The 13,770-nt window shown below is 37.2% G+C and overlaps 1 protein-coding gene across 2 annotated transcripts in view; it reads left to right on the top strand.

Annotated features, from left to right (window-relative positions):
• Positions 1–11,447, top strand: part of WDHD1 (WD repeat and HMG-box DNA binding protein 1) — a 66,131-nt gene extending 54,684 nt beyond the window's left edge. The window contains exons 22-26 of one of the 2 annotated variants that reach the window (XM_007083326.3): positions 1,298–1,341; positions 1,956–2,123; positions 3,576–3,706; positions 7,990–8,128; positions 10,639–11,447. In XM_007083326.3, coding sequence (XP_007083388.2) covers positions 1,298–1,341; positions 1,956–2,123; positions 3,576–3,706; positions 7,990–8,128; positions 10,639–10,839 — 683 coding nt within the window. In that variant the 3' untranslated portion in view covers positions 10,840–11,447. Of the gene's footprint in view, positions 1–1,297; positions 1,342–1,955; positions 2,124–3,575; positions 3,707–7,989; positions 8,129–10,638 lie in introns of those variants that run through there. The other variant, XM_042989742.1, reaches the window with a different exon arrangement.
• Positions 11,448–13,770: the final 2,323 nt, after the last annotated feature.

Here is a 13,770-nt window from a genome sequence, read left to right as displayed (position 1 = left end):
ACAAATAAGGAGACTACCGAGGAATTCCAAAAGTGACATTGAATAGTGGCTTGGATAGGGTGGTGGTGACCAATGAAAGAATGAGAATTGAAGAGGTGTTTCTGAAAAAGATGTAGAGAGTATGGAAGCTTAGGGTGTAAAGAATGACTCAGTTTCCAGCTTGAATACATGAGTGAATGATGGAACCACTTACTGAGTCAGAAAACACTAGGGAAATGCAGATTTTGATAAGATGATGATGAATTACTATTGGATATTTTGGTTAGGAGCTTAGAAAAGTAGTCTGGGAGGGAGATATAAAGTGAAAATTATTGGCATAACCATAGCAATTTAAACCCTGGGCATAGATGAGGATATAAAGTGAGAAGAAAAGTGAGTTTAGGCCTAGGGAATCCCCAACATTTTTTTTTTTTTTTTTGAGAGTCAAATGAGAGTTTATTTGAGATTAAAGAATTGCAGTTTGGGGAGGGAATCCCCAACATTTAAACATTAGGCCCAGGAGGTTAAGGAGGAGGAACCATCAAAAGAGAATGAGATCAAAGAGGAACGAGGTGGGAATGGGGAATCTCAGAAGTCAAGGGGAGGAGACAGTGTCAAGAAGAAAAGAACACTTAGCTATGTAGAATGCTTTTGAGGGGGTCAAATAAGATGATGACTGAAAACTATCCACCAGATTTGGCCAAATGGAGTTTATTGAGTCCTTAGCAAGAACAAATTCTATAGGGTAGTAGGGCTGGAAGCCGTATTATTGTGGATGTTGGAATGTAGGGGCAGTGAGGAACTGGGAATAACCATGTAGACAACTCTTGAGAATTTGACTGTATAGACGAGGGAGGAGTAAATGGTGGCTAGAGGTGATGTGAAGTTGAGAGGGTTTGTTTTTGTTTAAGTTAGGAAACTTGAGTAGTCAATGAAGAGTGAAAAATCCAAAGATGGAATAGCCGTCGATAAGACAAGTTTCTTGACAAAGCAGGAGTGGATAGGATCTAGAGCACAAGTAGATGAATTATTAACCTTAGCTAAAATAAGGCACCATTCTTCCATGGTAACAGGAGAAAAGGATAGATCTATACAGGTTTATATATTTCATAGTGAGAAGTTGGGATAGTTTCCATTTAATAGCTGTTACTTTTATTTTGTCTTGGAAAATAGGAGGTCATATAGAGTTGTTAATAATTCTAAAGTTGCAAAGCACATTTGTTTTTATATAATACAGATTAAAATGACCTATTATTACAGAAGTCAGAAGTCTTTTATGTTTTACCACTATTAAGTGAGGGTTTCTTTCTTATGAAAGGTGCAGTTATCTCTAGCAACCAAGGACGAGTAAACCCCTTCAAGGTAAACTCTTTCCAGTGATACTTAACATGTTTTTAAGTACATTTTTATACAGAGAAATATTTCCAAACCACCAGATGACCCTCCTCAGACTTGGAAACATTAAAGATTGAAACAGATTTTTGTGAAAACAGTTGAAAGCAGCACTAGTTCATGCTTGGGCTAAGACTTATCTTCTGAATACCTATGGTTTTGAAAGATAGTCCCTGTTTTTCTTAGGGATGTGTTATATTTAGTATGTGTGTCAGTCTTAATATGGATTATACAAAATGTATTCAATTCCAAATGTGACACTACAATATAGACTTAAAAGACACTTAAATATACATTTTTTAATGTTTATTTATTTTTGAGAGAGAGGGAGAGAGAGCGCATGAGTTGGGGGGGGCAGAGAGAGAGAGGACAGAGGACCTGAAGCGGGCTCTGTGCTGACACTAGGGAGTCCAACATGGGACTTGACCCATGAGCCATGAGATCATGACCTAAGCCAAAGTTGGACACTCAACCAACTGAGCTACGCAGGCGCCCCTAGACTTAACAGAAATTTAGAGGAAAAATGAATCTCTTGGGGTTTTTCTTCTTTAAACATAAAATGCTAATAGTAGTTTGTTCTTTAGGTATCAGCCAGTTCCAAAGAGCCTGCCATTTCAGTGAATTCAGCACGTTCTACTAATATTTTAGACAATATGAACAGATCATCCAAGAAATCTGCACTCAGTCGAGCTACAAATAATGAAAAGTCTCCAGTTATAAAGCCTCTAGTTCCAAAGCCAAAGTCTAAGCAGGTACTATTTCAACTACCCACATTAGCAACAAGTAGCACATGATCTGTTTGTCTTGCTTTAGTTTTTGTTCACTCTTTCAGGTATGGGGCAGGAGGCTCCAGTTGTTTATCATTGAGTGCCTAGGGAGGGTAGTGGTTCTCAAATCTGATTTTGCTTCAGAATCACTTTTTAGAATATATACAGTAAAACCTTGGTTTGTAAGCATAATTTGTTCTGGAAACATGCTTGTAATCCAAAGTACTTGTATATGAAAGCAAATTTCCCCCATAAGAAATAATGGAAACTCAGATGATTCATTCCACAACCCAAAAACATTCACATAAAAATGATTACAGTACTGTAATACAAAATAATAAATAAAATACAAAGGATAAAGAAAAATAAATTAACCTGCACTTACCTTTGAAAACCTTCATGGCTGGTGTGAGGGAGACGAGTAGAGGGTTATTGTGTAGGACGGCTATCACTATCATTAATGGAATCACTGCTATCTGTTGGCTCAGTGGAATCTCTTTCTTCATGGGGGCCATTGTATACGTTTGCACAATGTTGACTACCGTACAGTATTAATAAAGTTTTGTCATATACTGTATTTAATGTAACTATCAATAAGGCAGCAGGGGAAAGGGTCTATATCTGCAGGCAGCCTGCCTAGAATGAAACAAAGCATTCCTAAGCTTACTCTTGTATGGAAAAGCGGAGGACTGTCCACAGGTGCTTTGAAGTGACAAAAAATAAACTAGTGCCAGTTGTGGGCACCTTCCTATGTTCTGAAAAATCACTGATTTCTGCCAAACACTGCAGCCTGAGACTGAGCATCTGAGCACGCGAAATGATCACACACAGTCTTACAGCCAGTGAGAGAGAAAAACATTGGCTCAGTTGTGATCATGGTGTAACCTACTACTTGTATTGCAAGACATTGCTTATTTATCAAGTTAAAATTTGTTAGAAATGTGTGCTAATTTTGTGAAACATTTGGAGAACAAGTTACTCACAATCCAAGGTTTTACTGTGTATACTCAGGCCCCAAAGACTCAGGCATCTGTCTGGCTTTTAAAAAAATTTCCCAGATGATTCTGACGCATATCTTTTTTTTAATGATGATGCTGGCCCCAATCTTTCCTTCTTCCGTATTCTGATTTTGCCTTCTAGATTTCATCCCAGATTTGGTATTTCACCTCACATTTGTCATTAGTATAATAGATCTTTTATCTTTTCCATTTTATATAATTTTATTCATTTAGAAAACATGGAATTTGAAGTAATAGTTTTTTTGGGTTTTATGTCTATAGGCATGTTTATTTTCAACTGAGAACTTCAGGACTTCACATGTTGGTATAAGAATACTAAATAATTATAAATATTCTTCCACATTTTTCAAAACTTGATTGTAGTATATAAAATGGTACTAGATTTTTGTTGCAGTATTCATTATGTTTGTTTTTACAGGCATCTGCAGCATCCTATTTCCAGAAAAGAACTTCCCAAGCTGATCAGAATGAGGATGCGAATGAAGAAAATCCTAAAAATTCATCATCTGAAACCCCAGCTCCATGTCCTCAAAACACTGAAAGTCAAAGGTTAGTACATAGATAAATTTATTATTCTCAAGATTCAGTATTCCAATAAAAGACATACAGACACAGCAATACAAAATTATGCAACTGTCTTGTTCACTGTTACAAATAATACATTGGCACTGGTGGTGGACATTCTGAACACATAACTTTCTTTTTAATATTTATTTATTTTGAGAGAGAGCATGGGAGGGGCAGAGAGAGGGAGGGAGGGAGAATACTTTTTTTTTTTTAATTTTTTAAAATATTTATTTATTTTTGGGAGAGAGAGAGAGAGAGCATGCAAGAGAACAGGGGAGGGACAGAGAGAGAAAGGGAGACACAGAATCCAGAGCAGGCTCCAGGTTCTGAGCTCTCAGCACAGAGCCCAATGCAGGGCTTGAACTCAGAAAGTGTGAAATCATGATCTGAGCTGAAATCTGACACTTAACCAACTGAGCCACCCAGGTGCCCTGAGGGAGGGAGAATCTTAAGCAGGCTTCTTGCCCAGCACAGAGCCCAACACAGGGCTCAATCTCATAACCATGAGATCATGACTTGAACTGAGATCAAGAGTTGGATGCTTAACTGACTGAGCCACCCAGGCATCCCTGAATACATAACTTTAAGGAGGCCATAAATATTGGTTAATGTCTAGTTAATACTTAAGTATGCTCTGATAAGTTATATATGAGTTTTAAATTGTACTGTGTTTTACGGGGCGCCTGGGTGGCTCAGTCGGTTGGGCGTTCTACTTCGGCTCAGGTCATGATCTCACAGTTGGTGGGTTCGAGCCCCGTGTCGGGCTCTGTGCTGATAGCTCGGAGCCTGAAGCCTGCTTCAGATTCTGTGTCTCCTCTTCTCTCTGCCCCTCCCATGCTCATGCTCTATCTCACTCTGTCTCTCAAAATAAATGTAAAAAAATTTTTAAAATAAAATAAATTGTATTGTGCTTTAAATTGTTTTAAATTAAAATTTAAAACATATATTTTATAATTCTTCTTTTGTTTTAAAATAAATATAGTTAAGAGGGAGAAGCAGTGAAAGGATACAAAAGAAAGTCTGATAAAGAATAAATATCTTCCATATCCACTCAGTTCCTCTCTTTACAAATAGTCACTACAACAAATTTCTTACCTAGCCCTCCAGAATTGTTCTATAAGTGTTCAAACACTTGTATTTATCTGTTTATTTTAACAGAAATGGTAGCATACACATTGTTCTGTGCATTACTATTTTTTCACATAGCTTTTGCAGATCATCTCATATTACTACACAGTTTATTTAATCTTTTTATATCCATTGAATGGATATGTCATAATTTATTCAGTTCTCTACTGGTGGACAGAGGTGATGGCTGGTCTTTTGCTATAGTACAAGTAGTACTGCAATGAATTACTTTATATGAATGTCATTTCTCACATATACATATAGCCGTAAGATGGATATCTGTATGATTCAAGTTAATGTGCACTTGTAATTCCAATAGACATTGCCAAATTTTTCTCCATTAATCTTGTATCATTTTCTGTACCTCCAGCAATATGAGTTCCTATTTGCCTATATCCTATTTGTTTGCCAGTGCAATATGTTAATTTCGTGATCTCTCTAAATGCTGGGTTTATTTAAAATGCATCAGTAAGGAGCGCCTGGGTGGCTCAGTAGGTTAAGCATCAGACTTTGGCTCAGGTCATGATCTCACCATTCATGGGTTCGAGCCTCGCATTGGGCTCTGTGCTGACAGTTTGGAGCCTGGAGCCTGCTTCAGATTCTGTGTCTCCCTCTCTCTCTGCCCCTCCCATACTCACACTCTCTCTCTCAAAAATAAACATTTTTAAAAAACTTTTTTTAATGCCTCAGTTAAAAAGAAAAAGTCACCATTTCATTTTTATCATTGAATATCTCCTGTTAACCAGTTTATTTATCTATCTACTTTTTTAAAGAGTCTATTTTTAAGTAATCTCTGCACCCAACGTGGGGCTCAAACTCCTAGCCCCGATACCAAGAGCCGTAAGCTTTACCGATTGAGCTAGCAGGCATCCCTCATGTTAACCAGTTTAATTTGAGGGGTAGCTTTGGTTTTTATTTTTTCTATTTTGCCCTGAATTCAAAGTAGGTATTAAGCAGTGAAGGTTTTATTTAAGAAGATTCAATTTTTTGTACTTTCAATACAGAAAACTTATTTAATTGGAATGTCATTAAGGAATTATAACTGTTTAACCAAATATTTTGTCATGAGTATTGATATACTGAATCAGAAGAGAAATGTTCAATTTTGTTTTTCTTTTGAGAAACAGCTGTTTAGGGGCAGGGAGATTGCCTGCTGTTAGCTAGATTTGTGACATTGCTTCAAGTTTGATTAAAATGAATGTTTATTAATTTCCGGAAATTCAAGAAACTTTGTTTACCATTTGTTTTGATTTGTTGTATTATTTTTCTGGAAATAGAATTATATTAAGATTACTTGAAATTTGTATATTTCCACAAATTAGGCAATGCTAGTAATATTTTTTATAGCTTGTTTTTCTAAAAATTAAAAAATTTAGACAAAAATCCCTCAATTACTCATAATTTTTTAAATCTTTTTTATTAAAATTAAGATTCTACATTTAGTGGGCTCTGCATCAGAGATGGAATGTTACAACCTGTGGTTTTGTTTCCATTTAAAATTTTATCATAGGGGTGCCTGGGTGGCTCAATCGGTTGAGTGTCCGACTTCAGCTCAGGTCATTATCTCGCTGCTCATGGGTTCAAGCCCTGCTTGGGACTGTGTGCTGACAGCTCAGAGCTTGGAGCCTGTGTCAGATTCTGTGTCTCCCTCTCTCTGTACCTCCCCTGCTCGCACTCTGTCACTCTCAACAATAAACTTTATAAATAAAAAGATCTTGAAAAATAAGTAAAATAAAATTTTATCATAAACATTTTCCCCTGGTGTTTTTGCCACTAATTTTTGCTGTATATTTAAATTTGTTATTCAAGATCCATTTGGTTACAGTGTAGTAAGGGCCAGTACAGCTGCTGTGTGAAGTATGGGGACTCTGCAGTCAAACTGCCAAGGTATTAAATCCCAGGTCTGCCTTCGGCTATCTGTGTGACCTAGAGTAAGTTATTTCACATTTCTTTTCTTTTTTTTTTTTTAATTTGTTTAATATTTATTCATTTTTGAGAGAGAGAGATGGAGCCCAAGTGGGGGTGGGCAGAGAGAGAGGGAGACAAAATCCAAAGCAGGCTCCAGGCTCTGAGCTGTCAGCACAGAGCCTGACACGGGGCTCAAACCCACGAACCGTGAGATCATGACCTGAGCTGAAGTCAGACACTTAACCAACTGAGCCACCCAGGCGCCCCTAAGTTATCTCACATTTCTGAGCTTTGATTTCCTCCTCTATGGAATAGAGATAGTAATTGCACCTACCCTCATAGGGTTATGATAGATGAAATGAGGTAATACACACAAAGTATTTAGAACAATGCCTAGCAGATAGTAAGTGCTCAGTAAATATTAAATGTTTGCATTAAATCTTGACTTGTGACCTAAAGATAATTTGTGTCAAAAGCAAAGTCTAGGGGCATCTGAGTGGCTCAGTCAGTTAGGCATCTGACTTTGGCTCAGGTCATGATCTCATGGTTTGTGAGTCGAGCCTCACATTGGCCTCATGCTGACAGCTCAGAGCCTGGAGCCTGCTTTGGATTTTGTGACTCCCCCACTGTCTGCCCCTCCTCCACTCAGGGTCTGTCTCTGTCTCTCAAAAATAAATAAACCTTAAAAAAAAAAAGTCAAGTCTAATGAAATTGACAAGTATGCTGTGTGTATGCTTTACATAATAATTACATAAGAAAGGACATACACGCCCAGGTCATCTGTGAGAGCAATGGTGAGGGGATGGGATAGGAGCTTGAGAAAAGTAAAAATTAAAGATAGCTGGTTTGGGAAATGGAGAAAGAACCCACCAAGGATTGGAAGAATTTTACTGGGCCAGAGGGGCTGAGTGAAACTGGAGACCTTGAGCCTGTCAGCATTCCAAAAAGGAGCTGAAAGTACAGAGTTCATGGTTGCTCCACTTGGAAAATACATATGTGAGGAAACCCTTTGAATTGATCTTACAAGGAGTTTTTCAGTTCATTATTTCCATGGTCTTCAAGCAGTTTTAGGTAATATGTACTATGAATATTAACAAGTGTAATTAATTGTGTCTTTCTTACTATATATAGGTATGCAAAGACTAATGGTTAATTACTAGCCTGAAAAATCATAAAGCACTTTAAACTGTGCCTTAAGTTTGAAATTTTTTCAATAATTGCTATTTTAGGCCAAAGACTGGGTTCCAGATGTGGCTGGAAGAAAACAGAAGTAATATTTTGTCTGACAATCCTGACTTTTCAGATGAAGCAGACATAATAAAAGAAGGAATGATTCGATTTAGAGTATTGTCACCTGAAGAAAGGAAGGTAAGAATAATTTTGCTGAGATTGAGATCTTAGTAAATTCCTAGGGGTTTTGTTTTTGTTTTTGTTTTTTTCAAATTTATTTATTTTGAGAAAGAGAGAGAGCGAGCGCGAGCAGGGAAGGGGCAGAGAGAGAGAATCCCAAGGAGGCCCAGCACTGTCAGCACAGAGCCTGACGTGGACCTGAACTCATGGACCCATGAGATCACGATCTGAGCCAAAACCGAAAGTCGGCCACTTAACCGACTAAGCCACCCAGGTGCCCCCTAGGTCTTAAAAATTCTTATAGAAAATACCTTTTTCTTTTCTGGAAAGTGCATATATTCTGGTAAACTCTTGGTGGAAAGGAAATTAAATAACTGAAATGTTAGTTCTGAACATATGGATGTGTAATAGTTATTAGTGCTAATGGTTAAATTTGGGGCATATGTACTGTTTATATCTGTATAAGTTCCTGCATGTTGTAAGTTAGGAGGATACCCCAAGAAAAAGTACATTACTTACAAATCAAAAGCCAATAAAATTAAGAAGTAAAAATGAAATTAAATATACATGTTTGGACTACTACCTTAGGGTACTTAGGATTCTCTCTCTCTGCCCCTTCCCTGCTTGCACTCACTCTCTCTCTTTACCTCTCTCTCAAAATAAATAAATAAACCTAAAAAATTTCTTTAAAAAGCAGAATTTTTTTAAATGCTATTTACTTCCACATTGAATATAAAATGAGAATACTGGGGTACCTGGTTGGCTCAGTCGATAGAGCATGTGACTCTTAATCTCAGGGTTGTGAGTTCAAGGCCCACACTGAGCATAGAGCTTACTTTAAAAAACAAAAAAACAAAAACAAAGTCAAAGTGAGAGTACTGCTTTTCGGGCAGTGGAAGACCTGGTGTTCTGTTCTAGCCTTTCATGTGGAAATTAGGACAGGTGGCTTGTACCTTATTGCCCCTTGTATAAATTTCTGCCTTATGAGGGAGGGCTAGGAGCAGCTTTCTGTTGCAAGGGGAAGGAATGTGTGTGGTATATCAATTAAATCCTCAGATATCATTTCCCCAGGGATGCAAGTATTCGGCATGGGCATGCAGTATTCACCTGGTGAAATAGATACTTGCCTTGATAAACTGAATTTTAAGAATAAAGCTATTACAAAATGAGGAAGCTAGAAACTGGTCCAACCACCTCTAGCCTATTTAGAATCTCATTGGCAACTTTGTACTTCTCATTTTTTGTAAGACTTTATAAAAGGATAATTCTAAAGAATTAGATAAATGGTATCTAAATGATCTTATGCAGTAAAAAATGTGATTGTGTTTTTGAATACTTGAAAATGTAATCAGTATTTTTAAGTTAAACCTTAAACAATCCAGTCTGTTAATGTGAGAAATTCTACAGCTGCAAAGGGTCTCTTTTCTATAGTAAATAAATGGAAAGGAAATAAAGTGAAAGAAGGAGGAACTATTACATATTAAAATAGATTTAAGTGACTCAGTCAGTTGAGCGTCCAATATTCATCTTGGCTCAGGTCATGATCCCAGGGTTGTGAGATCGAGCCCTGTATTGGGATTGAGATTCCGTGTCTCTCCCTCTGCCCCTCTCCCCACCTCATGCACATGCTCTTGCTCTCTCTCTCTCTCTTGCTCTCTCTCTCTCTCTCAAATTAAAAAAAAAAAAAAAAAAAGATTTAGGAGACAGATGGAAATGACTGAACTTTTTAAGGTTCTTGTGCTTATTGAATAAAGCCAGCCCCAAAAGAGTATCTGAAATGTCATTCCTGAAGTGACAGAGTGATAGGGATGAAGAACAGAGAACTAATTACCAGGAGTTGGGGCCTGGGTGAGAAGTGTAGGTTGGAGGAACAACATGAGGGATCCTTGTGGTGATGGTACTGTTTTGTATCTTGAATGTAGAGCCTACGTGGGAATTAAATATGCATACACACATACACACAAATGAGTAGAAGTAAAAATGGGAGGATTGTATTGATGTCAGTACCCTGGTTGTGATATATTAGCTTTGGAAGATGCTATGATTGGGGGAAACTGGGAAAAGAGTACACGAGATCCTTCTGTATTATTTCCTACAACTGCATATGAAAAATCTCAAAATAAAAAGTTTCATTTTTTAAAAAAGTACCTGCAGTTATATATTTTGCACTTAATATGGTTAAATATAAGCAGAGTTTAGGTTGAAATATTACAGAGGTAGACATAAATTTTTTAACCTGCTCTGCAATAAGACATTTGTTAACAATGAGAATCCTTAATGATTAGCTTAACAATTCAAGTACTAATTATGCTTTTTTTTAATTAAAAAAAATGTTTTTAATGTTTATTTATTTTTGAGAGAGAGACAGAGCATGAGGTGGTGGAGACTGAACCACCCAGACGCCCCTGCTTTTTTTTTTTAATGCTGCTTTTTATATACAGGATTATTACCTAAAAAAGTGAGGAAATCATTTCCTTCCTAGTTCTTTGTTATTGCCTAAAAATCTTTTCTCCCATATTTTTACAAAGGCATGGGCTACCAAGGCCAAAGGAGGTACTACAAGTGATGGAGCTGAAGCAAAGAAGCGAAAACGTGTGATTGATGAAAGTCATGAAACTGAAAACCAGAAAGAAAAAGCAAAGGAGAATCTGAATTTGCCAAAAAAGCAAAAACCTTTAGATCTTTCTACCAATCAGAAACTATCAGCTTTTGCATTTAAGCAGGAATAGACAGAGTTAAGGAAATGACCTTAGGGAAGTAATAGATTTTTTACTCATCATTGATGAATCTGGACTTTAAAAAAATGTTATCTTTAGAAAATTCGTTACATATTTTTAAAAGAGTTTAATGACAACTTTTTGTCTTTATTAAGGTAATATAGTAACAGGGAGTGTGTAAAAACTTTCATGCCTACAGATTGCTCTGCCCCCAAATAGAAGGCCATTCAGAAGCATTATGATTGTAGGCACTGACTTGAAGCCACTGGCATGTCACAGTGGAAGCCAGTTTGATTTTGTTTCTTACCTTCAAAATCATCAAAGCCAAGGTCTTAAAACCTCTGAACATTGAAGTACCTTCAAGGGGTTTCCTCATTTGGTTTGTGTCATATACTGGGAAGTACTACAGAAATCCTCTTCCAGGTGTGTTACCATAGACTGTTTCTCCATGTCTATATTGGACTGGGGACCATGTTTTTTAATATGGGCCCCCAACATGTAAATAATTTTGTAGGTGTGATTTTTTTCATTTGTTTGTTTTGGAAATTTCTTCATGTATGGCTTTCAGTTGTCTTTGTATAGCCTGGTTTTTAAAAAAATAAGACTTTCACATTTCCAAATTTAGTTTGCTGTGGTCTTTTTTTTTTTAATATTTATTATTTTTGAGAGAGAGACAGAGTGTGAGCAAGGGAGGGAGGGCAGGGAGAGACATAGACACAGAATCTGAAATAGGCTCCTGGCTCTGCGCTGTCAGCACAGAGCCTGATGCGGGGCTTGAACTCACAAACCGTGAGACCATGACCTGAGCCGAAGTCAGAGCCTTAACCTACTGAGCCACCCAGGCACCCCATAGTTTGCTGTGGTCTTATCATTTTTCCATGAAATGAAAATGTTTCTAGAAGACATAGTTTACATTTATTACCATAATTTCTACTATCACCCCCATCCTGCTACACATCCTAATACACAGAAGAGAAGATTGAGGACAGTTTTGAAAGTTTCATCCTGGGGCATAATGTGCCCCTGGTAAGGTCCTCTGGTTATCAACATCAGCAGTATTTTCCTGAGCAAGTCTTCGAAGCCTTGATATGAGAGTAAAGAGGGAAAGTGTTTAACTCCTTTTATTTTGAACAAATAAGATTTAAATATTTCATACATTTTTTGTTATTCTAGGCAGAGCTTAATGCAAATGCACCCACTTAATGAGGGCAGAATACAGGAGTGGGCTTGGCGGAGTCTGGGGCGGGTTGTAGTAAAATAAAATCAGGTGGCTCAGGATAAGAATGGTTTTTATATGTTGGAAGGAACATAATATGTTGAAAATTTAGATGTGTAGAAGCCAAAGATACTCCTTATCTCACGATGACCAAGGTTAGGAAGGAATACATTTCTGATGTTTTAATTAGTGGCTGGTATAGAGAGATGTTATAGCACAATGGTTAGGAGCACAGATTTCAAAGCCAAACTACTTGGGTCTGAAGACCCACTATGGTATCTACCAGCTGAATGAACCTTGGGCAAATTTCTAGCCTTTGACCACTCGTCTGTAAAATGGTTATAATAATTTTACTTCATAATGTTGTTAATGAGAATTAAATGAGATAAAAGCACTTAGTTCCTGGTACATAATGTTTTCTATAAATGTCAGCTATTCTTTTTTTTTTTTTTAATGTTTATTTATTATAGAGAAACATAGAGCAAGAGCATGGGAGGGGCAGAGAGAGGGGGAGACACAGAATCTGAATCAGGCTCCAGGCTCCTGTCAGCACAGAGCCCTACGCGGGGCTCGAACTCACAAATCGCGTGACAAATCGCGAGATCATGACCTGAGCCAAAGTCGGACGCACAACCGACTGAGCCACCCAGGCGCCCCAAATGTCAGCTATTCTTAATCATGCTATTGACTATTTCATCTTGCTTTATCTTTGGGTTTCATTGTGAATACTGTATGAATTTTTATTTCAAGATCCTGAAGTAAAAGTTTATTTATAATACTTTGGAAAGGATGTTAGTAGACATGTATTCTTATTTCCTCAACTTGCTTATTGTACATAGGATATAATCCTTCAGTGTTATATTGTAGATCTATAGGAACCCGATAATACCACGGATTTGCAAAAAGTGTTTTTAGTCCCCTATTTTTATTTGGTTGAAGGAGCATTTTTGTATATGCCATAGCAAGCACAGGAACATTTTTGTATTGACTTGGTTTAACTCGTAAATCAGAACTTTGAAACCAAGACCTTATCCTTATTCCTTTGCTGTATATGATTAAACCCTAAAAAAAAATCTGCTTTTCCAAAGAATAAGGGCTTAATGGTGGGAAAGTGGAAACAGAAATAAATGAATATGTTGGCCACCATCATGATGTCAGTAATATTGCCTATTCTGTGCTGTTGAATATTGCCATTTACTTAATTTCATTCTCTAGTAGTAAAGACTTTTCAAAAAGGAGGTAATTTTAATACTTCACAGTCATCAAAAGGGCATCATCTGATTATTCCAGAGAGCAAGTTAGTGAGCACTGAGTTATGCCTGCCAACTCCAGGGGCTGTGATACTCTACAGCCTCTCCGGTCGGTGCAGCAGCCTGTGGTGAGCCACTGCCATTAACATGGAACAGATCCCTGGAGACAAAAGGATGAGATCCATCCATGTAGAAAGTATCTTCATCAGTGACTGGTTGTCTTATGGGCCTTTTTTGTCCTCCAACTGCTTTATTATAGAAGTATATAATTTTCTCCCATTTTTATTTTGGAAAATTTCAAGTAGTATAGTGAACATACATACACCCTTTATCTAGATTGACTTATTGTTGACATTTTGCTACATATGCTTTATAAACTGTTTTTCTCAAGTCATTTGAAATATGCATCATGACATTTTACCCCTCAGTACCTCGACATGTGTCCCCTAAAAAGAGACATACTTCTACATAACCACA

The sequence above is a fragment of the Panthera tigris genome, chromosome B3 (genome assembly GCF_018350195.1).
Source record: "Panthera tigris isolate Pti1 chromosome B3, P.tigris_Pti1_mat1.1, whole genome shotgun sequence".
NCBI lineage: Eukaryota > Metazoa > Chordata > Mammalia > Carnivora > Felidae > Panthera > Panthera tigris.
The sequence above is the reverse complement of the archived record's forward strand: the minus strand, read 5'-3'. Positions and strand labels throughout refer to the sequence as shown.